The 24601-nt window shown below is 35.1% G+C and overlaps 1 protein-coding gene across 1 annotated transcript in view; it reads left to right on the top strand.

Annotated features, from left to right (window-relative positions):
- The window catches only part of LOC139150616 (potassium channel subfamily K member 4-like), a 47116-nt gene that overhangs the window by 5229 nt on the left and 17286 nt on the right, over positions 1 to 24601 (top strand). The window contains exons 2-3 of the mRNA XM_070723051.1: positions 6207 to 6353; positions 19196 to 19863. Coding sequence (XP_070579152.1) covers positions 19560 to 19863 — 304 coding nt within the window. The 5' untranslated portion in view covers positions 6207 to 6353; positions 19196 to 19559. The remainder of the gene's footprint in view (positions 1 to 6206; positions 6354 to 19195; positions 19864 to 24601) is intronic.

Genomic DNA, 24601 nt, shown 5'->3' with positions numbered 1-24601 from the left:
GAGGAATAGCATTATTATTAACATTAGAATGTGCCTCGGGGACAGACAGATATTCAGACTCTCAAACTTTTACGATTCGTTTTGATCTACCCCTTGTTGGGGTTTATTTTAAAGTTCTTAGTGTAATAAATATTTTCACTGTCTTAGTTTTTCGAATTTCGAAAACTTTGTTTTTCTCCGGACTTTACACAGGGATGTGGCCATTTTGAATTTCAAATATTGGTAAATCTTGGGTAATTTGTTTCTCTAGTACCAAAATAAGCAGGGTAACCCCAAATTTTATTCTTGATTTTGAAAGAGAACGGTTGAAATATTCCTTGAGGAAAATTTAAGCGAAAGTTTAAGTCTTTCACTTCTGAGACACATACAACCTTAAATAAAAACTGGCACCAAATTTATTGTTAATTTATTAATTTATTAATTTGTCATATCAATGTAAACCCATACCTAACTTCAAAATTGAGATAAAGGTCGTTGCAGCTTTGAATATTGTTTCAATAATTAATGTTTAATTCCAAAACATACAGAAACATGCCAAATGCAAACATAGTTATATATATAACAAAAAAAGTTGTCGTTATTTTGATGGATTCATATCAATTTCTACCACCATGAAATTTTGAAAATTTTCAACTGTACATTTATTTGCATTATTTGAAGCAACACGGTGATGGCACCTACTTAACCTATGGAATTATTTTTAGCTCTTTTGTGGAGGACAGTTGGTTGCCTCGGTAACAGGTATGCTATATTTTGACAAGCCAGATTAGATTGAAGAGGTTTGTGGATTGAACTTTTCGAAAGAATTGCTGGCAACAGTATACATTCAATACCAGTATTTGCATGAGAGAATTGGGCTTTTCATCGTCCGCATCATCATTATCGCAATTGTTGGCGTATCAAGATGTGAATATTTTTCATACAGATTGGGTGCTTGTAGTCATAATAATGGTAAGTGGAATTTGCACCAGCGCTCGTGGGCTGGGTAGTCTACTTGATTGATCGATTGTCTAGCGGCTCGATCTATCGATCATGTATTCATTGCTCTACGCGTTGTATTTTAGACGCGGTGGAGGGCAGAGCAACGAGTCTTTCACCCCAGGGAACGGTTTATACCACCTGTTGCCTTCCAAGAGTACAGTCTACTGTACTTGCTGTTCCCAGGCATTACAATTTCATCCCCGGGGAATTTTGTCATCAGCCTGGATGCGACTGTTGCCATGGTGACTGCGAGGGAAGGGCAGTTGGAGTGATTGAGATTCAATGTAGCTGCAGTGTGACTAGTCCTAGAATCTTAGCTCCAGTGTTGAACTTAAACTTTAAAGGCTGTGATGTGATGAGTGTGAAACAAGGAGAATTCAAAACAAGGGCCAGTATACTACACTTGTATTGAGCAGTTCAGTTTATTGAGAATTAATTTGCCACAATTTCAACGCGAGGCAAACATTCCACAGATTGCAGATGCTGGCCTTGGTGTCGCTGAGTACCCAGATCCAATAATGGTTATGTAATATGATGGGAAATTATTGTGTAAATGGCCAGGGCTGATAAATCAGAAGTAATGGTTATGTAATATGATAGGAAATTAATGCGCAAACAGCTGGACCTGGTAAATCAGGAAGTTTGGATGATATGTAAATATTATGTATTTGACATTTGGAGTAGACGGAAAAGTAAATGGATATAGATTGGAAACAACACTCTCAAGTCTACGCGTATATATATACTCGAGAAGTTTGACATCAATAGAATATATGTGTGTTCGTTGTTGATTCTGGCCATCTTGATGAATGAACAGGTCAAAACTGAACTAGTAACTTCAATTCTCTCTGAAAGAGTTTGCTCAGCATATTAAGAGGCTTTTCTCTCAATTTTTTAGGTCAGAACGGTATCTTGACTGAAATTTCAGGTCCAAAAGCTTTCAAATTTGGGTTGTAGATTCTCTAAGATATTGATCCATGCATTTTGATTTTTCAAATCATATATATATAACCAAATATATCTGCATTGTAAGTATGTAAATTGTGAGGATCCGGCATGTCTCTCGTTTTAATCAAAACTTCTTTTCTTGCAAGTGTAGGATCCCATCATTGGCATTGTGGAAACTATAAACATAGGGCCAAAGTCCCTGAAGCTACTATAGACATGGATACAAAATTAAGTATTTCCTGACTGTATGGAATTATCTCACTAAGGTCATCCTAGGGACATGTAAACCAAATATTAAAGCTGTCTGACCAGCAGTTTTGAAAAAACAAGCGACTCAACAGTTGACAGAGCTCTGCTGTGTTATGTAGAGAATAACCTTTTGTGACACATGTATTGATGAAGAAGGTGGATATCTTTGATAGCTCATTTCAGGATGGCCTGACCAAAAATTGAAAAAAATTCTGTAAAAATACAGATTTGCATATTTCATCAGACTATATTAGTATATAATAGCAAATAAACGAAAGTTAATTACATTCTAATTAAAGTAAACAAGACTTGCTTAAATCAAGATGTACGTCATAATAAAACAGCATATCTGTCAGGTTATAAAGAATCTTGAGCTGGTTATCTTGTAATATCAGTATTTTCATCCTATTAACCAAGCACATTTTAACTTTCAAATTAACATTGTAAGTAAGTTTTGTTGAATAAGTTGAGACTGTACATACTCAGAGAAAGCACACTGAAGAGACAAATGTTTGTAACTTAAGAAGTTCAAGGTCATCAAAAGCATTATAAAGAATCATGTTACACTTTCATTGCACTGTTTACACAGATTGCATAATTGCTATAAATAGCACGAGAAATCTTACAGCCTCGCTTTACCATAAAAACCCTATCACTTTGACCACTCTTCTAATTGACCAAAGTAATCTTATTTTATCCTTACCAAGTCAACCATAAATGGAAATTAGAACTTTCTCTATCTCTATTTATTTGACCACCCTATCATGACAAACTATTATGAGCAATTTCTCTTAGATAACATAAATGGTGGTTCAGAATATATCAAAGTTGGGATTCAGGAAAGTTGCCTTTACATGTTTTAATCCTCCAAGATGGTAAGCATTTCACTATGAACTGTCAAAAAAAGTTGAACTTTCTGATAATTCTACACTAAAATTATTTTGGCTTTGATGATTTCCTAATTAATTCATTTATTTAAAATCATATTAATTATTTTTTCTGGGTGAATTGATAGGGTTTATACAGTACAAGAATATTACATACAATGTAAGTCAAATTTTGACCAAAAATGACAAAAAAATTCCTTAAAAAAACACATTTGCATATTTCATCACAATTTGAACAAATCTAAGTTGGTGTATCCCTAGGGACCTGTCTACCAAATAACAAAGCTGTCTGACCAGTGGTTATGAAGAAGAAGATTTTTTACCAAAAACGCCTTTTTTGGCATAATTTGCCTATTTTCAACAATATCAAAATATTAAAAAAAATAGTTTCTCAAAATCATATTTTTAATCTACACAAAATATCAAATCAGTAAGTACTGCGGTTCTCAAGATATTTGAGTGGACGGACGCCTCACAAACGGACATACATACATACATACATACAGACTGACGACGGACGCCGGACGGATACCCATCCCAATAGCTTCTATAGACTATAGTCTATAGTAGCTATAAAAACAAGTCTTAAAGGAAAATACAGAAACAGATGGCAATTTATCATTCGTTTATTAAAATATTATGGTTTCCACTCTGAATATGAGAGCTGGTACATCTGGTTGAGTCAAGGTCATTTCCAGTTTGCATGTGTTCACAGAACTGCGGCTGTGTTTTAGATCAATCTTGCTCATCTGATAAAAACTAAAGTGAAAAATTTATCCCCACTGTGTGATGATACTTATAAAGTGGGATAATGAAGTATAGGGCCATTGAATATCGCCTGAGAATGTTGACATCGCTTAATGTTGACACACTTCATTCATTATTGGCAGTATTTATTCATTTCATCTTTTGTTGAGCAAACTTGTACCTGCTCTACTGTGAAAATTATCTTTCTGATGAAAAAGGAAAGAAGGAACACATTGTGTATTGACTTTCAATTACACCGATGATATCATTATTAGAACAGTCAAAGTGATAATGACTTTACAAGTTCAATTAATAATTGATTAGCCTGAAATCCGAGAGTATTTAAAGGATAATGACATACATGTATTTCATCCTCCTTTCTGTGAATTGGATCAAAGTATGATTCATGTCCCAGTTTGTGTATAATGGTTAAATTTTATAGGATAAAATCCAGGAATTTTTGTCCTGAACACGGCATATGGTTTTTATAGCCTCCTTTCTCAGTGTTGTGGGATCAAGGTACGCATGCTATTGAGCAGTGTTTAGAAGTCAACCTTTATCAGGTGTATAAACCAGTGTGTCTGTATTTGTGTACATGTGTCGTGCAGGGGCAGCCGACCAACTGATTTTTGAGAAATGGTCAATAGATGTTTGTACATATATTATGCTCTTATAATATATTTCAAACAAAATTAAAATTTAGAGGAGAAAATAATAGCTGTTTGTAATTCAACCCTCCCACCATGAATCGCAGAATTTCCCCAGGTGTTATTCCAAGTTCCCTCCAGAAAATCTCTCTCGTTCATCTTTCTCTGCTAAAAAAACTCTCATCTGCCCCTTCCCCTCAACAAAAGACCTGTTTTTCTCCAACCTTGGTGAACTCCCGAAAGCACCTGCATCAAACTCACTGCCCGAGCTCCCACTTAGCCTTGTTAAGCTTGCCTATTGAAAAGAAAAATGATCTCTACCCTCTAATGAAAAAGGCCATCCTGCCTGTACCCTGCCTAATGATTTGGAAAAACTGCCAGCCCCTCGATTTGCCTGGAAATTTTCGACATACGGTACACAAACAGCTTTGTTGGCGGAGGCTTCCCCCGTCACTGACTGTAGATGTCATCCTCCGGTTGCCTAGCGAGGGAGCCATGACAACAACAGAACAAGAGGAGCAAAGAACTGGCAAAATGTAAAGACACAGGAAATTTCTGTTACTGACTTTAAGATTGGGAGAAATTTTGCAGATTGTCGTAATTTGTCAGAACAATACTGTCATTTATGTCATTCTAAAATCTATCAATCAAATAACTCAGTGTTATACTTTTCTTAGATTTTACATTGCAAATTGGAAAATTTTTTAACGGATATCAAAAAAATAAATTTAACTGGGGGTTTTGATAAAAAAACAATTTTTGGTTTCCATTTTAGTAAGATTTGCAAGAAATATTCTCATAAAATTACAAACTGGAATAAAATTTTCTTGTTACCAATCAGTAACATTAAAAAGATAATAATAAATGAAAATTTATTACAATACATCAGCGAGAGTGAGCATGTGAGTTACTCGTTACAGAAACCAATGGGCTAATGAAAGTGATGTTTAAACATAACTACTTGTCAATGTATATACTTCAATTCAGAATAATAAGATTTTCTTGGCTTTAATTTGTAGTACATGAGTGCTTCAGGCACAGCCATAGAATATCTCACTCATTACCTACAACTTTGAATCAATCTGCTGGTTACTTTGTTCTGTCATTCTCTAAAAAAAATATTTACTTTATAGAGACGTGTTGAATCAGTGAATCTGCCTACCTGTGTAGGTGTACTTACCATATTATGCAAATGTTTTTTTTACATCAATACATCCTGCAAATCTCAGAGCAAACACTCCTGTGAAAACATTGGCATACCTGTTTAAAAATCATGTGAAACCATTAAAATATATCAGTTGAAAAATTCAATGGTGGGAAGTACTTTAAGGATGTATTAAATTTCAGCAGGTTTTCCTTTGTGAATTACGATAACAGGCTGAGTCACAATCTTAATGGAACTTGTTATGTGTGTAATCAGTCAGCGTAGGGAGAAGTAGATACGAGTGTCTCACATGTGTCAACAGTGACAGAGTTTTTGTTCCTAGTGGGTCAGAGTTCAGGTATGTCATTAACACTTTGCCAGAAATGGAAAGCGCGCTCACATCAGAGAATGCTAATTATGTGGTCGTCAAACTCTCGGACCACACCTCATGTTTTCTCAGGGAGTGACATCTCTCAGTGATATGCCGTCTTCTGAGCCAATCAGTACGCTTGATGGGCTGATGTCAAATCTTACTAATGTTACTAAAAATAGTTACAGGAGAAATTGTCCTGATGCATAGAGTCTTCTCAATACTTGTTGCAGGTGAAGAGAGTGTGTGTGATCGTTCCAGTGTGGTACAATTATACAAGAGGTGTTCTTTCACATTTGTAAAATTTGTCAGAGTGTGGAGACCTGTGAAATACACTGACGAAGAGGAAAAATTTGCTGTGAAATTTCAAAAGTTGTAAGGTAGGTATAATTCACAATCACATTTGTCCATCGTCGTTTAAGTGTCAGTGCGACTTTGTCTAGCAGAAGGATTAACCAACTTTCCACTATAATGATAACATTGAGTTGAATTTCAGGATGGTAGATTTACAGAAATAATGAAATATTGGTGATGCAGATCAAATGCAGGGAAAAAAGTGAAAGTACTGGAACATTTTAAATTTTTGATTTTGTAAAATTTGTTTTATTCTTGAAAATTGCTTGTGCGTCGTTGCCCATTCCTCCATTGTCTTCGTACGAAGCTTTTCGTAGTCATATGAGGACAGGTAAAGCACCAAAAAACTCTAATTTGATAGAACTTCCGCCAAACAAGTACCACTGCACCATCAACCTGTTCCCTGTTGAGAGAACTGAACTGGTCCCATTTGTTTGGACCTGTCGGACAGCTTCCAGATGAAATCAAGAGGCCTTTTTTTTGCAATTGTGTTATATGTAGCTGTACAAACAGGTAGATTGATGATGAAGTACAGTAGGTGTGTACACATACACTAGCTAGGTCACAACAATGCTGTATCCATGATTGTAGATTTGCAAACACATGTACATACTAACAGTCCCAGCATTCACGTGTATGCAGAAATGATCACTGCCTGTGTATCAAGTGTGTGGAGAGCCCCCAAAATAAGGGAAGGGGTGTAGGCCACTACAAACATGCACATTGACAGCTAGGGAATTTGATTTTGTCTTTCCAAATCTATTTTCATCAGTCATCCTGAGTGTGAAGGCATCATATAGAATTGGACACGTTTAAAAAAACATTGATACGGAATTCAATGTCGTCTTTCCAAATCTTTTTTCATCAGTCATCCTGAGTGTAAAGGCATCATATAGAATTGAACAGTTAAAACGCGAAGGCTTGTCAACACTTTCGGTGTTCCTCACCTGCCTCAATCCGTTTCATCAGATCCCAACAACCTTGTTAAAAAGGACAAAGTTATCAAAAGTTATCAAAAGTTAATTACAAGACGTATTAACAGCAGGGGTTGCCGTCATAATGCAGCAGTAATGATTTTCTGATGTATCACAGAAATGAAAATGAAATGAAAAGTGAAAGAATTAACTGTTTCGATCAGTGGCTAAATGTTGGTTGGTATGAAGAATTCCGTCCAGATAGATCCATCATCCTCTGTGTGAGGTAAAATAATAGCAAACAGCTTTGCCTGTGACGTATGTATGCAGGACATGACAGCCATACAAGTAACACCTTGAAATTATGCATTCTCATTACTTTTGGGTGCCCCGTTGAACGATTACAATGTTCGTATTCTATGTGACAGAAAATAAATGTATTGTTTCAGATTGCTGTCATAATGTTAAAGTATGCATGCACCATACTTTGTAACAAAATTCAATCTTATTTCTCTGTAGTTTTTAGGGACAGTCACTGAGTGTGTCCTGTAACAGAACCGTTTACCTCCAAATTGTCTGCGATTGCTTTAATACCAATTTCACTCAAGTACACTACACTACATCAGAAGATAAATGAATTCGTCTACAAACAACATCTTTACATTACATGTCCATATAGATTCAACTTCCAGGCTTATTTGGTACCTTTATTCAGAGAGAATTAATGCCCTTAGTTTTTTCATAGATCTCTGTAAGACACACCCTTGTTGATCTAGAGTGATCAGCTGATGAAATGATTTGATGAAAGGCGTACAAAGAGTAAATAAGACACTGACTGTTTCCATGGTTACAGACAGCCATAAATTTCCAGGAACCTTCTCCCTTCTTACTTTCTGAATAATGAATAAATAAGGAGGACAAAATTGGCTGGTAGATTACTAATAATAATGAGATTAATAAATAGATTAGTAATAAATGTAAAATACATCATAGTCTGTAATTTCTAATGAATATCGGGGATGGACCATGAATTTGATGGTGAGTGACTCTCCTGTCCATTATTTACATACTGACAAAAGTTCAAGTCTTGGTTTCTCATACTGGTGGTGTTGCTTTCTATGTACACCGTTAAATTCTGTGTACTTTGCTCTTGGAAATTCTGATAGGGAGTGTGTAAATCTTTCATCTGTTGTTGATTTCAGTACAGATTTTACGGAAAATTGTACTGGGTATGGTCAGGGCTCAATGGGCAGGTAATACTCTTTAAATTCAATTGATACTGAATAGCCTCTAGAGCATCGTAGACAGCAATATCCTTATGGCTAATAGCAGTATGTACTTAAAGTGGCACCATGTGTATTGAATCAGCGTCACTGCTTGCAATAAATTTTCACTTTGAGAGAGATTTCGAGGAAGAGATTGTCATGTTGTATATCAGATTATAGGTCATGGAACGCCTGTGTAAATGTCTGGCAAAGGATTGAACGTTTCACTATTGGCCAAGTAGTAGGTGTGAAGATCTGAGGGCAGAGATTTTATGACAAAAATCCTGTGATGGTGATTTTCCTTAGATGTTGGATCTTTTGCAAAAACCTTAGACGTAAACTAGCATGTCCTACGTCCTTGATGACATTAAAGAGCTATCTAAATACTTTATTTACGTCTCCCTTCTGTTTAGTGATACCATGACTAATTTAACTATCATACATTGATATTCAATCATCCAAAACTGTTTGGTTGTTAATTCGTATAACTGTTACATTATTCTGCCCCATGTGGATTGAGAATTATCAAGCTAGGTTAAAAGTCTACTTTATTGAAGGAAAAGCATGAAATTTAAGATGTACTTTGGCATGGTTTCTGAGGAAGTGGGGAAAGAAATTTGCTCAAGGTTGCCAAATAGAGATGTTAGAATAAGGCTTAGAAAATTAGGACAAGTATGGGTTTTATGCTGGGTTAAGTGCTTGAAAAAAACAGTGAACAAGGTCAGAGTGTTCGAATTTTATACTGGAAAATTCACAGCAACAGCAAAAAAATGGAGTGAAATGATTGAACAAACAACTCCTGCCTGTCCAATTTCACTGAAATTCAGTATAAACAATTTTCTGTAGATACCAACCTTATTGAGATTCTTCAAAGTGTGATGAAATTTATATTTGTGTTTTTTAGGATTTTCCATTTCTTTTCCCACCAAATATATGTCAAATGTTTTTAATAGCCATGAGATTGTTTTGTTTAGAGGGATGAACTCACTTAAAATTTACATTTATTGTGATTTTATAATGAATGTGAAATAGAGGACTTTTAGTCAAAAGATCTTTGAAATTGCTCAAATTAATTATTTACAAATTTGATTCATATTAAGGTTCCTAAGGGAGTGTTCAGTTATTATGGCCAGGGGTGGGCCGACAAATTCTTCCTGCGCATCAGTCAAAATAAGTGAACCCCCTACCTGTTGCACCAAATGATGACCCCCTTCTTTTCAGATGACAAAAATTTCATGACCCCCCCCCCCTCCCATTTTGCTTGCGTAAAGCTGCACACACAAACACCTCTGGAGGGGGCCGATAGAATCAAAATAAAATTCTCAGATTTTTTCAAATGACCCCCCTTACAAACTCACAAGGTGTTTATGTTCAAATTTCCCCTTCTGACTTGCTATAATTTTGACATTACCCCTCAAAGGATTGGATAGAAATTACAGGTGGATTGCAATATTTTTGCGCAAGCGTGTGTGTACAAAATTTTGATATTTGGATTAAATTGATAATCAGCTGTTGATAATGTTGATTCACTATACATGGGGTAGTCTGTGACAAAACTATGTAATACTTTTTCAATACAAAATTATATCTATGCATTTATAGATATTTGATAATGGAATAGGGTTGTTACAACTGGTATGTGGACAAAAAATTTGACTTTAGAATTTCACCAAAACTGTTCATCCACTATACATGGGAGTCTATGATAAATTGTAAATAATTTTTTTCCGATGAAAAAAACTTGCTATACTTGTGCACATACAGATGTTGAATAATTAACATAATTGTACTTGATTAGAATATGATGGTTAAAGGTGCATATTATGAGTACAAGAAATCTGATTTTGGAATTTCACTCAAAAATGTTCATCCACCACCGGTATACATGGGAATCTCTGAGGAAACTATGAATAATTTTTTTTCCAATACAAAAATAGGTAAAGCTGCATGTGTATTTATGTACTCTCGATTATTAATATTAATGTACTTAATTAGACTAGGGTGGTTACAGGTATTCGCTACAAATGGATATGTTCGCCAGAAATTGGATTTCACTGTACATTGGAGTCTACATGTATGAGAAACTATGAATAATTTTTTTCCAATACAAAACTATCTAAATCTGTGTATTTATAGATATTTGATAATTTATTGTAAAGTACTTAGTTAGATTAGAATGGTTAAAGGTTGATATCTGTGCAAGAAATTGGATTTTGGAATTTCACCGAAATGTTGATTCACTATACATTGGAGTCTATGAGTAAACTATGAATAACATTTTTACAATGCTAAACTAAATTAATTTGTGCTTTTATAGGTGTTTGACAATTGATACAAATGAACTTGATTTAAATAGGGTATTTGAAAGTTCAGATGTTGACAACAATATTTATATTGGAATTTCACCTAAAAGTATAATTTCACTTTTCATGGTACTAGTAGTCTACAGGTAACTGTTAAGTAATTTCCCTGACAAAACTTGCTATATCTCTAATATGTAAGTAATAGGAATTGTTCATTGCCCTCAGTGAGCTCAATTTAGAGTAAGACAAGCCTCAGAATTGCCAGGGCAAGATGTTCATGTGACAGATGATTATACTTTTGTTCAGATTTACAGTTAAATGACTTCAGAGAATGAAATCACGCAGCGAATCATTTTTATCTCCAACAATATTTCTGAACACTGATACTGCTTTTTGATGGGACGGATACTTATGAAAATTAAGTGACCCCCTCTGAGCTGTTTGAAAAATACATGACCCCCCCTTTGCAGTTTTCAAATTTAAGGTGACCCCCCTGGATTTTGCTGGCCCATGCACCCCAGCCGTAATAACTGAACGCTCCCTAATGATGACCTCAATTATTATGCAGACTAATTAGCTGATCGATTATCAGACTTTTCCTGGAATTATTTAATGCTAGGGAAAATCAAACTATATTTCTTTGTCTTTTTAATGGAGCCAGTAGACCAATTAAACAGCATCTTTTGCCAATTACTTTCAAGATCCTCAATTAGATCTTCTCCACAGTGGCCCTCAATGGACTATCTCTACAGTATCTCAGGAACTTAATTACACAGCATTTTCTATCACATGCTCTTCATTCATCAGATAACCTTCTGCTCTCATCGAGATGACATCTGACTTCCTACGGTCACTGCATATTCTCCTCAGCACTAGCAGCTCCTGTCCTTTTGAACTCTCTCATACCCATGGATATAAAAACCTCTCCCAGTGTCAACACTTTCAAAAAAAACTTAAAAAGACATCCTTAAGAGAGCATTTTCATTTTTCTTATTATTCAAGGTGTGTGTCTTCTACTGAGTATTGGTTAACTTTTGATATTAGGCGCCATATAAATTTGCAATGGTTGTTAATATCAATCAAAATTATTGTTGTACATTTGTACATTTCACAGAAATTAAAATTGAAATAAAAGCATACGCCTCATGCTAGCCTGTGACTTTTAATACCATTACAATGTAATCATGAGTGTTTAGGAATTCATTGACGTCAATCTTGACTGCATGCCATGGTGAATTTAGTTGATTGATGGACCTGCACACTGTGTCCATTATGCTATCAATTCATAATGCTACCGCAAGAATCACTACAGTGCATTGGGTTACTAAATGTTCTAACGATATTGAAAAAGAAACCATAAACATTTATGCCTTTTCTGTCAATCCTGATCAGCAAATTATGAAATAAGGACCGATAAATTATGGACAGTTTGACAAGCCACAACAGGGGGCATATTCATTTGGAAAGTAAAGAAATGTGCTGCCATAAAAAGGTTAATAAACTTTGCCACGCGTTACAATGGATGCAGTAATTAACAGATGCCTCAGCCTGTATTATTAGTTGCTGCTACTGTACAATAGGATTAATTCTCAACTCACGCAGTAGTGTCATTGCCATTCAGGAAGATTAAAATTCCATTTAAACATACAATATTTTCACGTCTATTTAAACAGATTAAACATCCGGCCACTCAAGTAATGTTATCCCAAGTACCATTATTTTACCGAGCAAAAATCAATAATTGAATGCAATTATTGAATGCAATTATGCAGTCTAAAATATATAGAGTAATAATTGAATTTAGCTGGCACAGATGGCTATATATTCAGTTATGCTATTGTGATGGATATTTCTATGAGGTGTGGTACGGAAAATATGAATTACGTAATTTTACTTTCAGAAGTACATCTCATGATATTCATCGAAACACTGTGACCATCTTCCTTGACCTGAAGGTTTCTCAATTATAATTTCATTATTGGAAAAAAAAGATGTTGTCTAAAGCTACACCAATAGCATATCACATTGCAAGTATGGAAATTATTACCTAAAAATGCCAGAGCTGTGTATGGATAAGCTTTGAAAGGCTTTTTACAGGTTGCATGTACTGTATTCAGGAATATTGACAAGCTGAATTTTTTTTTCTTTTGGAAATTTGTTGCCATATGAAATGCTGCATTGCTGGTATCAAACAACTTGCAAGTATTCAAATTTCACTTAACCCTTCCCTTTCTCATCAACATTTTGAAAAGTGAACAGATAAAGTACTTTCAGTTGCAACCCAAAATCTCTATAAAATCTCTTAACCTACTGCATTTCTGTGTTAAAAAGATCTTTTCATACCCTGCATCAGCGTGATTTCATAATTTCATAAAGTTGGTTGATGAAAATCCATTAATGTTTTGATGTGTAGTGTAAATGCTAATTTAAAAAATCCTCCATGCTGTTCATTAGCATTTATTGAGATTGATTGCCACGACTGAAAATTATCGGTGTATAAAATATGGCGGTGAGGAAACATTTTGATTGACATTGCTTCCTTGGCAGTAATTTTCAGTTCTCTTTCAAATTTCCAATTTGTGATATGCGGGAAGATAAATTGATCTGTGCTGCAATGTATATTGTACAAAAATCACAATGAACTGCATGTACCCACAAAGCAACATTTTGAAATGCTAACAGTTTGTCAGTATATGTAGATCATGAACGCAAACATTGGGTATACATATTCAACAGGTGATATTTGAAATGCATATTTGAAAATATTTAAATTATTCAAAAGATTCTACCATAAACGTTGCAATTTTGATGTTCTAATATTGCCAATTCTGTGTAACATTGTTTGTTCAAATTCAAGAGTTTTTACTATAAAAGGTCTAGCCGTGTCAATGCACGCCATCGTTAATGGACCTTTAAAAGCCGATCAATAAATCAGGGCATATGACCTGTATATAACAGATGCAACATTGATATTTTCCCCATGCTATACAGCCATTCATTTTACATATGAAATATTGATGAATACTGGGTGTTTTCTCATAGAAATCAGTCTGTGTATGTGTCTGTGAAGCAGACAGATCATTACAAGGTACTCTACACACATGTCAAATGCAGTTTATTTGCCAAAGCAACAGAACTATGAGAGAAAATGGGGAGTATACCCTGCAGTGAGAAAAAGTAAGATGTACCTTAGAGCAAAAAAAATATGGACAAATAAGTAGTGGAGCCAGATCTCGACAGCTGCTCCAGTCTCACAAGGACAATATGGTAACATATTGTTGTGCTCTAATGTGGAAATTCTCATAACATGTTCAATATCAAAGACACGAGGTTGGCAAGAATGGTGCAGTATATTTTGGAATTGGTGCTCAGGGATTGTGTTTGTTACAGTGAAACTGAAATTTGGAGAAACAGCAGAGCTTCATCAGTGAGATCTACCCTACCAGCAGGTAACTAATTCATTGTGTCTTGTGAATGCAGCGACGTGAATATCATGAGTTATGCTGTGTGTTAAATATTTTATAGCAGGTAGGTACTGTATAAGGCTGTATTTGTAGCCTTTATGCTGGTACATGTGTGTGAACTTTTACGACGTGTTGCCATAGCGTTTGATACGTTTTCATTATGTATGCTGTACACGATCTGATGTAATCTCCAGTTGCTTTAATTTAAAACACAGTGGCCAATGTAGATGATGTATCTTTCCCTGTTTGCTATGGGTAACTTCTTTGCAATATGCTGAGAATTATTTTTTTTTGGAATGAAGTGGTTTTAATGAGGAGTTCGGTGATTATTGAGAAAAGAGGTTGTTTATTTATGTTAAATTAGATGGCAAAAGCTTGTTCCACTAGCCCTAGGCAATGAAATCACTACGTACTCTGAATAACACAATGAGATAATTACAACTATACATGTATGTACCAGTACACTGCAAGCACAAAGGAAATTTTAAGCACGTTATAAAATGTGTGTTCTTTGCTCATTTTGTTTGCAATAATACATGATTTTCATTTTGTTGCATTGATTAAAACATTTGACCTGAATATGTTAAATTTAGTTTCCAGGAAAACCTGTTGGAGTAGTTAAATTGTGTTTAGGAAAAAATCCTAAGAGTTGTTGGTTAAAGTAGGAAAGTTGTATCTTGTCCTTGTTGATTAATCTTCAGTACATGTACTCATCTATAAGGTGAACTTCTAATCCAGCAGGAATTTTATCATAAAAGTGTTGTTTGTGGAAATTATGGAATACTGTCATCCTACTTACTGCAAATGTGTGGGTGTGGTTACTGTTAACTGCCGTGTATTTCCCAGTAATTTTTTGCAGATTTTTGCCAAAATTTTGATAAAAAGCTTTAGCAATGAAATCTGATGTCCATCTGGTCCAAAATTATCAAAATGATTAGAGAAAAGTTCATAAAAATTTGTGAAATGTTGCACTAAAATTTTGATGGGAAGAAAATTACAGCACTCAAAGGGTTAAGGTTGTATGTGCCTCGAAAGTGACACTTTTGCTCACACTTTCCTCAATGAAACTTTCGGCCAGTCTCTTTCCAAATCGAGAATAAAAATAAGGGGTTAACGTGCAAAAGTTGGTACCAGGGCGACAAATTACCTAAGATTTCCCAATATTGGAAATTCAAAATGGCCATCATCCATGTGTTAACTCTGTAGGGAGCAAAGAATTTTCTTTTACTGAATATAACTAAGCTGTAAAATGGGCCCCTATAAGTGGTTGATCAGAGAAGTGTTGAGAAATATTAATACCTGTCCTTTAGATTTGATTATATTTGAAAAATATCTGATACCAACATTGCAATATTTTATCATCACTTTTTTCACTCCGACCAAATGTTAAAATGTGGTTTGAAAAAAGGAAGATTAATCAAAAACATGACATGATTGATTGTAACTGTTATGTATGTGTGAGTGTTAAAAGGAAATACATGTATAGAATATGAGTGTTAAAAGGAAAGTCGTGTATATTTTTACCTTCTACTTGTGATAATAAATTGACCTACTGCAATGAAGCAGTGCCACAAATATGACCGATTGCATCCCCATCCATGTTTAATTCTCCATTTATCGATCTAAAATTATACAGCAGTGAGTTTACAAACTTCATATTAGTGTTGTAATAGCTGTATGTTTCTTTTCCATTGATGTCAATGACTTGACTCCTGTACAGGTTGTGTTGAAGCGTGACAGTTACTGTCAGTGACTGTTTTCAGTTGATTTGTCTGACAACATACAAATGTAATTTTTGACAACATGAATAGATTGAGAATGCATAATGTATCGGACACCATTTAAAGAAAGCTTAAGTTTTTTGTTGAATTTACATGACTATCAAAGGATGATTGAAATTACAAAATGACTATAATGCAGATGTGTGTAAGGGGCAAAATTTTCAGGTGCTTTAATATATTAGTTGTCATCATCAAAGTTTGTTGACTTTTCATTTAAAACTCTGATTTTATGAAAGGTTGCTGACTTTGATACATAATTACCAATTCAGTCAATGTGGAAGTGGAACTGCGTTGTGAGCTGAGATTGTAATAAATGCCATGGAAACTATATGAGCACACAGTAAATTAGAAAATAAAACACAAGTGAGTGTACGTTTGAATTATTTAGTTTCTGCAATAAATCATACTTTCTGATGAAACTGTTTCAATATTGTTAATTTGTCAAAAATTACTCGTTTTGAAAGTTAATTTTGGTACAGATGGCAGATTAAAGTGCCGTATTTGAATTTAGATCAGCACGTTGATGTTTCCATATCGGTGCGAACTTCAACGAGAGTATTCAAATGAGGTCATCGCTCTTAGAATCAGCGTAAAAAGGTTGTCATGTTTGACATTTTTATCAGACGGCAAAGTTGATTTGTGAATCATAGTTCACATTTGTAGATTAGTGCCAGCTTACAAATTTATTGCTTTATTGTCAACAAATACTAATAAATCCCAATTGAAATCAAAGAACTCTGACATATATCAAATAATATCAAAGAACTCTGACATATCAAATAATGTCTATTTCCATTAAAGTTGTTCAGTTTCAGGGTCAAACTGTGGTCAGTTTTCTCTGTCGTTGCGTTTACGTAGTCTCATGCACACACTGCACCAAATTCTTCTTGAAATGTTTTAATTTTGTGTGTATCCTGTTAAAGGGACAAAGTCACCCATTTTTCATTAATTTTGTTTGATATGAGATACTATACTTATATTGTTTGACATGTTGAAAGATACTGAATGAATGGGTGACTATGCATATGTTTGACCCCTGTTTCAGACACGATATATGAAACCATCGCGAAAATGAATTAATGGTCATGACCATTAATTCATTTTCGCGCTGGTTTCATTTAATTTGTCTAAAACTGGGTTCGAACATATAGTCACTCATTCATTCAGTATCTTTCAATATGTCAAACAATTGAATCTCATATCAAACAAAATTCATGAAAAATGGGCGACTTTGTCCCTTTAACATATCTATGATCATGCCACAACTGCCTAAAGTCATATGTTACAAACAAGACAATTGGTGTATTTCAGCTTGTACAGTCAGGTTGTTTTTTTGACAGAGCCATCAAATTGGCTTCTTACAAATATATCTATCTCCATTTAAAAGAAAACACAACCACACATGGGCACGGTATAAGATATGAACATTTTTAAATAATATGCATGTGTCTTTAATAAATCACTTTGACACTTATACTCCTGAGCATACAGAATGCTTATCTACAAACACATCGTTGTAAGGCTAAACAGAATTAAAAGCAATAAAAAAACAGTATCAGATGTATGTGGATAAAGTGGATCATAAATTTCTTCAATATCAAAATTACATTTGCACAGAGATAAAAATAGCTAAAATGTATGAATTTGCGCAAATTTAATAGCTTAATTATAGAAATTATCAATACATAAAACTGAGGTGAATGTCACATATTCCATTTCAAGAATATTCAAAATATTTGAGAGAACAACAGATGGTTGACTGATATATTAGAGAAGCTATGTTACAAAGTCCCAAGTGTTGGACTGAAAAATATCAACGCACCAGTGCAATTTGTAATTTTAAAGAACTCACAGGTATTTGAATTTTCATGGAATAATTCCGCCTGATTTAACTGCAATAAAGTAGATAAGCTTATCAGTTATAGCATTCAGTGACGGCATCTCAGGTGTAATGATAATGTCAATTTGCTGTTACAATTATCAGTTGTTTCAAGATTCTTTGCCACTTGATTCGATATCGCATGAAGTTGTATTGCTTCCGAGCCATTGACCTTCATGGTATATTGTCAAGTCCACAGACTATACAACCGTGGCATTCACCATTCAGAAAGCTCATAAAATATTTATGTGTAATATAGCTGGTTAGCGTACACAATATTCAATATATTGCCCTTAGTTTGTGTGCTTGGGTAGCGATAAATTGTGGAGTGTATAGAATTCGTTTCGGTGTTGAAGCTTCCTGTGATCCGCAAAGCGTATGTGACAGTCTTTGGGAGTGATTCACCAAATTTGGGTCAAATCAGTCTGTGAGCAAATGTGGCCAGTTTACGTCCACAAGAATGTGTAAGTGCTGATTAATTTCCTGATTCAATGCAAGATATTTTTAGGTAATTAATCCTATCAAAGCAATCATATATTGATTGATGAAAATCTGAAAGTTATGTGTACACAACATGGCAAGAATGTATTGAAGTTGATGATGAAAAATTCTGAACCTGAAAGGAGTACTTTTCCATCTCTCGTCTAAAAAAAATCCTATTTTACAACTGCATATGTCAGAAAGAAATTTCCTCATAAAAATTTCTTTATCGACATCTGTTGTCAGTCAGCAAATATTGTGAGTTACGATTAACATAAAATGTATACCAGCCTTCTACATACGCTTGTAAGAGATGATGGTTAATGCCAGTGGAAAAGAGAATGATCTTCAGCTCTTTGGTATATTTAAATTTAATGCCAAATGCTCACGACATCATGGAACATGCGTCTGTCATCCGTGAAGAAACTTTTAAATTGCACATTTCCAATTAAACCATCTCGAGTGACATTCAGATAATGTAAAATCCTTCCATTGTGTACAACATGAATGATATTTTGTGCTGATAAACCATTCTTTGAAAACTGCAATATTATAATGTGAAGTGGAATTTGGGACTTTAGACCAGGCCGTGTTGTTTTAAATTGTAAAATACAGAGCCAAGTAGCTGGGAACTCATTGAATTAGATAAATACTTGAAAATACAACTTGCTCATCAATGCAGGCAAAACCTGTCATGAAAAACACACTGTTAAAAGAATAGGAAATAAATTTTACCTTGTTTATAATTCAAAAAAATTCACTTATTTATCCTCTCTTCACAGATCTGGCTAAAGTATCAGAAATATCATCGGAGACCCTCAAGACTAAGCTTTTTCGCTACCAGAATACTGCATCTAGTACAACACAAGTATAGAATTTTTCTTTCATCTGCCGCTTGGATCACATGACCTAATCAGCCAATTAGAAGAGAAACTGCTAACCCTTGATGCAAATTAATCCACTTGATGGTTTATATCTAGTCTCATGGGATTCATGGTCACTGAGTTGGAAAATATTGCATTGTCTAGCCTGTGAAGAATATTAAATTTAATTTGTAAGAACATAGACACACCTGTGGATAGCCTGCTGTAGGCAGACCTATACCCGTTACACTGTCATAGCTGTGCCGGAGAGAGAATTGTAACCATGCATTGGGTATCTATGCTGATTCTGAGCTTTTCCTTCCTTGTGTATTTACTAATTGGCGCCGCTGTCTTCATGGCGTTGGAGTCAGACAATGAAGAGACAGCCCGCGTGGACATGCGGCGGTTCAAGGAAATATGGCTGACCAACTATTCCTGCGTTGATCAGCAAGCCATGGAGAGCCTGATCACGGCCGTTGTTACGGCCATCAACAATGGTGTATCGCCGGGCTACAATTCCACTAGTCCGTCCAATTGGGATTACAGTAGTTCGTTCTTTTTCGCCGGAACTGTGGTCACAACGATAGGTAAGGTACATCTGTTACAAATGCCAATTGTTATCCACTTTAATAGCCACATGTGCAAACAAATGTTTGACCTGAGAAGTGAAATGAAAAAAGTGGATGTTGCTGAACTAGGCAATTGCGAAGGTGCCTATATGCTTTATTCATCATCATTTCCACATGTAGAGTGTATGGTTTCGCCACAATGAGAAAATGACCAATGACAACCAAAATTGCACTATACGACAAATTTTAAAACATGTTTTCTTCTTAGTGTAAATTCCAACCAGTCATTAAGAATAATGAATGGGCACAAATGTTGCTACACGATTATTAAGCGTCAAATTGCGGTCACTGGGCCAAGCTGATAAAGCCGGATGGAAAACATGTATTCACTGGTCATATGACTGGGTCAAATACTGGTCATTTCTCTTATACACTGGCAATATCCAAGAAATAAATTTCAAAAACAAAAAATTTGACACAATTATTTCTTCTTCAATATCTATTAGCTATAATGAACCAGTGGTAGATTAACTAAAAACTCAATTATTAATGATGCACACAAATTATATCGATATGTGAATATTCTGAAATTCCTTTTGTGATAAATCATAGAGAAAATAAATTAAATGTTAGAATGATATTAATTAGATGGGTTTTGGTTTATTAATTATTCTTTGAAAAAGTTGAAATAATATTATTTTTATCAGTCATCCATTTTCATTCATTCCTGTACTGTGTGTATATATGTATGATTAATGTGATGTACATGTAATTTTGGATAAATTTTCTATGTGGTATCAGTCTTTTGATAAAGTGAAATTATGTGTTATTTGAATAACTGCACTCTTCGGTGTTCGTGTCACAGATTTGGTGTATTTGGCATGTCAATAAAAGGGCAACACACTCCCCCTCCAATGTGCTGTAAGAGTGACAACACCAGAGCACAGTTCAATTATCATTTGACGGCTTAATGAGCAGCAGTCATGGCTATAGAATTGTAAATCAGGGAAATCAAGGTTTTCGGGACTCTACTGTCATTGTTTCGCAGTTCAGCAGTTTCAAAACTTGCTCTTTGGGAAGTAATGTTACTTTTGCTCACTTTTGCACTTCATGTTTTCCAGTTGTTCGGTGAATTTTATTACTATTTTCCTTTCATCGTTACATTGCATTGACAGCTTTTGTTCTGTCACGTACAGCCCTCATAGTTAGAAGAACTGTTATATAAAGTACACTATTATCCCCCTGACAGTCTAATCTTGAAATTGTCGATATGTACCACTTTCAATGAGTGGTTTTTTGGTGTACCAGTTGAATTCAAGATGTGAATCTGTTGCAATGAAAGTGTAAAATAGCAAATAAAATGACTCAAATGGTCAAAATTAAGAATTGAAAAATGTATCTGTGCACAGTAACTGTAGATGAAAACATTTTTGATTTGCCCTCGATCTCTTTCAAAAAATATTTTTCCTTGCTTTCTAGTGCTGTCATGTTTGAAATGTCAAAAGTAATTCATTCAAATTTGGTCAATGTTATATGTCATCTCTCTATATAATATAATAAAGCAAGCTTTAGGTACATGCATATTTCTAAATACATGTAGCTTCCACAAGGAAGTCAGAAATATGGTTGTTGTTGTTATTGTTGTTGTTTGTATTGTTGTTTGTGTTTATATTAGTCATTGTGTTGATGTTGTTGTTGTTAACAATAAATTCCACGAACATAACTATTGAGTTGTCGTTGTTTCAAATGTAATGTAGATGTCATAAAAAACACTACTAGGATACTATCATTATTTGATATTATTATTTGAACCAATGCAACACTCTCCCAACTTACACTCTCTACTTCTACTTAAACAGAGAGTGTACTGGTACGTTGGGAGAGAGTTGCATTGGGTCAAGTAATGATAGTATCCTAGTTGTGTTTTTTATGACATCTACATTACATTTGAAACAACAACAACTCAATAGTTATGTTCATGGAATTTAATTGGTCAACAACAACAACATGACTGATATAAACATAAACAACAATACAAACAATAACAACAACAACCAGATTTCTCAGTTGCCTGTGGTAAACACAAATCTTAAATAGTTGTCGCGATGACATGGAAAGCTTAGAGTTTGAAGGGGGATGATATTACAGAGATTGTTCTTGCTCTGGTTAATATACAGTAATATCATGAATTTAAAAAAAAAAGTCAGGTTGCCAAATCAAAGCCTAAGCCAGCTAGAATGTCAATATTTCTCCTTCTATATATATGACACATTTTCTCATTGGAAGTGGTAATCTGTGCGATGTGAACACCATTTGGTATAATTTTTGTGTTTTTACAGAGAGTTCTTACCTCAGAAGACAACAGCTGTTACCTCTGATGTATTTTCCATCGCTTCTGAGGTGTTTGAAATTATAATTTCTAATTCTGCCCTCAAATCATGTCAAAATGGCCACTGTCCAACTCGTCAACGGAGCATGTCTATATATAGGGCATACATTCAATGTCATTATTGATTGCTGAATTTAAGTCAAGACTAGAGTTCATCCGTCAACTGTATGTATTTACAAAATATGTTTTCCAAGATGATATGTGATACAGTACGTAACATAATTTTGGGAGAAAAATACAAATAATTGACTGGTTTTTAAGAACAAAGATAATGAAAACATAATCAGAAAGCTGAGGTTAATTTTTCTCTCTTGACATAATTTTTAGTATGCTGCATATTCCTGCGTTATTTTTTCAAATGGCAGTGGCAAGTGGCAGCTTAACAGCAAGAACTGTGGTGCAACTTTCTGTTTCGTGCAAAGATGACATCCCAAGCACTGCATGAACTCAGATTAACAGTACTCTTATCTGCATGTGATGTACCTAATCCCATGATGCCTTGCATGTGAAGTGCATGCTGTACTGGTACAAGAGTGTCTCAGTCAGTAATTCATTGGTGGACATGTTACCATGACAACCACCGTTTTCATCCCATCTCACATCTCATCTCATCCCATCTCATCACATCGGCTTTCTCCAATCTGCCTCTGCTCCACCACCGTCTAGGTTATGGAGAGCTTGTTCCGAGGACGTGGTGGGGTCGCAATGCGGTCATCATCTATGGCTTGATAGGAATACCATTGACCGGTTGGACGCTCGGCACAATAGGCGATCACTGGCAAGCGACGTTCCGGAGACACTGCAAAAAGATAAGTCAGTCTCTACCGCGTAAAACACCCAGATGGCTGCGACGGTTGGTCCAGGTCTTCACAGTGGGTGTGCTGAGTTGGTTCTTCTTTGTGGTCCTTCCAGCCTTTGTTTTTATGTACATTGAAAATTGGCCTTTTCACATCGCTCACTATTATACTTTTGTTACCTTGTCAACGATCGGCTTTGGCGATTTTGTAGCGTCAAAGGACTTGAAGCTCTCCGATAATTACCAGTGGCTCTACGACATTTCTGTCGCAGTCTGGTATCTGTTCGGGCTGTCCTATCTTGCTGTCATCATAATGGCAATCAGAAAGGAAGAACGGAAGAGTTATAAGTCGATAAAAAAGTCATTGAAAAAGAAGATTGAAGGAGAAGAAGATGGCGAAAAGAGAAACAAGAGAATGAAGAAGTCTCAAGCATTCGGTAGAATGAGTAGAGCTATGTCCATAGACTCTGGCCTGTCCAAGTTAGATAGATGTTTTCATCGGGACCATACCAGCAATGAGCCCAAGTTGTATAGCTCAGCATTGCCTGCAAGCATAAGCCATCAGGGTCATGGACTTGGAGTTGAATATGTCAAACAGTTCATCGGAAGGTGTAGATTTCTTGACGAAACCTCCTTTAACTGTGACATGGACAGAAAGGATGGCCTCTGTGTTGAAACTAACTTTTGAAATACTGTAGTTGATGAGAGAAATAGGAAAGTGTAAAAATCAGATGCGCATGTGCAGACGTTAAGGAAAAGAAAAAACTCAGACATGATATGCTCTGGAAGCAATTTTTCTTGATGGATACAGAGCCATGAGTAGTGAACAGACGTGATTAACTTTCCCTTTTAGGCAAATGTGAAGTGCCAATGACAAAGTTTTTATGACATGATAAAATTATGCATTTTATGTATACTGATACAGCTCTGATGCAAAGAAATTTCAAGAAATCCTTGAATTTACCCTAAAAGTTTGTGAATCAAAGGGAATTCTTAAATTTTTTCCAGTCTCCTAATGTGCCGTCAGTGTCTGTGAATGAAGACTTGCATCTGATATAAACTTTGAGAATTTCATACTCAGTGGTTTACTGTTGTCGAAAATTTTTTTCAAAATGTTTGATAAAGTGTACAAGCAAATTCAAGTATTATGTTTTTTACACATTTGATATGTCCTGTGCATCCAATTTGCATATGTCATCAATTCATCTATTCATGTCTGGTTGGTTTGTGTCTCACAAATCAATGTTGAATGTTATTTACACTGTTTATTCGTCACGGAGTATTACTTGTGCACCTGTGCGATGTATTTTCTACCAAAACAAGAAAAAGAATTATTAAAGCATGAGAGAGGCTCCTATCGACAAATGTCTTCAATTGTAAGATTGATCAAATTTTCAAAAAATCTTGCTTTGATGCAGGCTTAGGCTTGTGCTCCTATTACTACAAATTTTGATGAATAAATTGTCATTGAAATGGATTTTTTTGTGGTTGGGTGCAGTGCTGACTTGTGAGGTAGATGACGTATGTTTTAGAGATAAAAGCCTCTTATTGGGCAACACTCAGAACTCTGG

The sequence above is a fragment of the Ptychodera flava genome, chromosome 14 (genome assembly GCF_041260155.1).
Source record: "Ptychodera flava strain L36383 chromosome 14, AS_Pfla_20210202, whole genome shotgun sequence".
NCBI lineage: Eukaryota > Metazoa > Hemichordata > Enteropneusta > Ptychoderidae > Ptychodera > Ptychodera flava.
The sequence above is the reverse complement of the archived record's forward strand: the minus strand, read 5'-3'. Positions and strand labels throughout refer to the sequence as shown.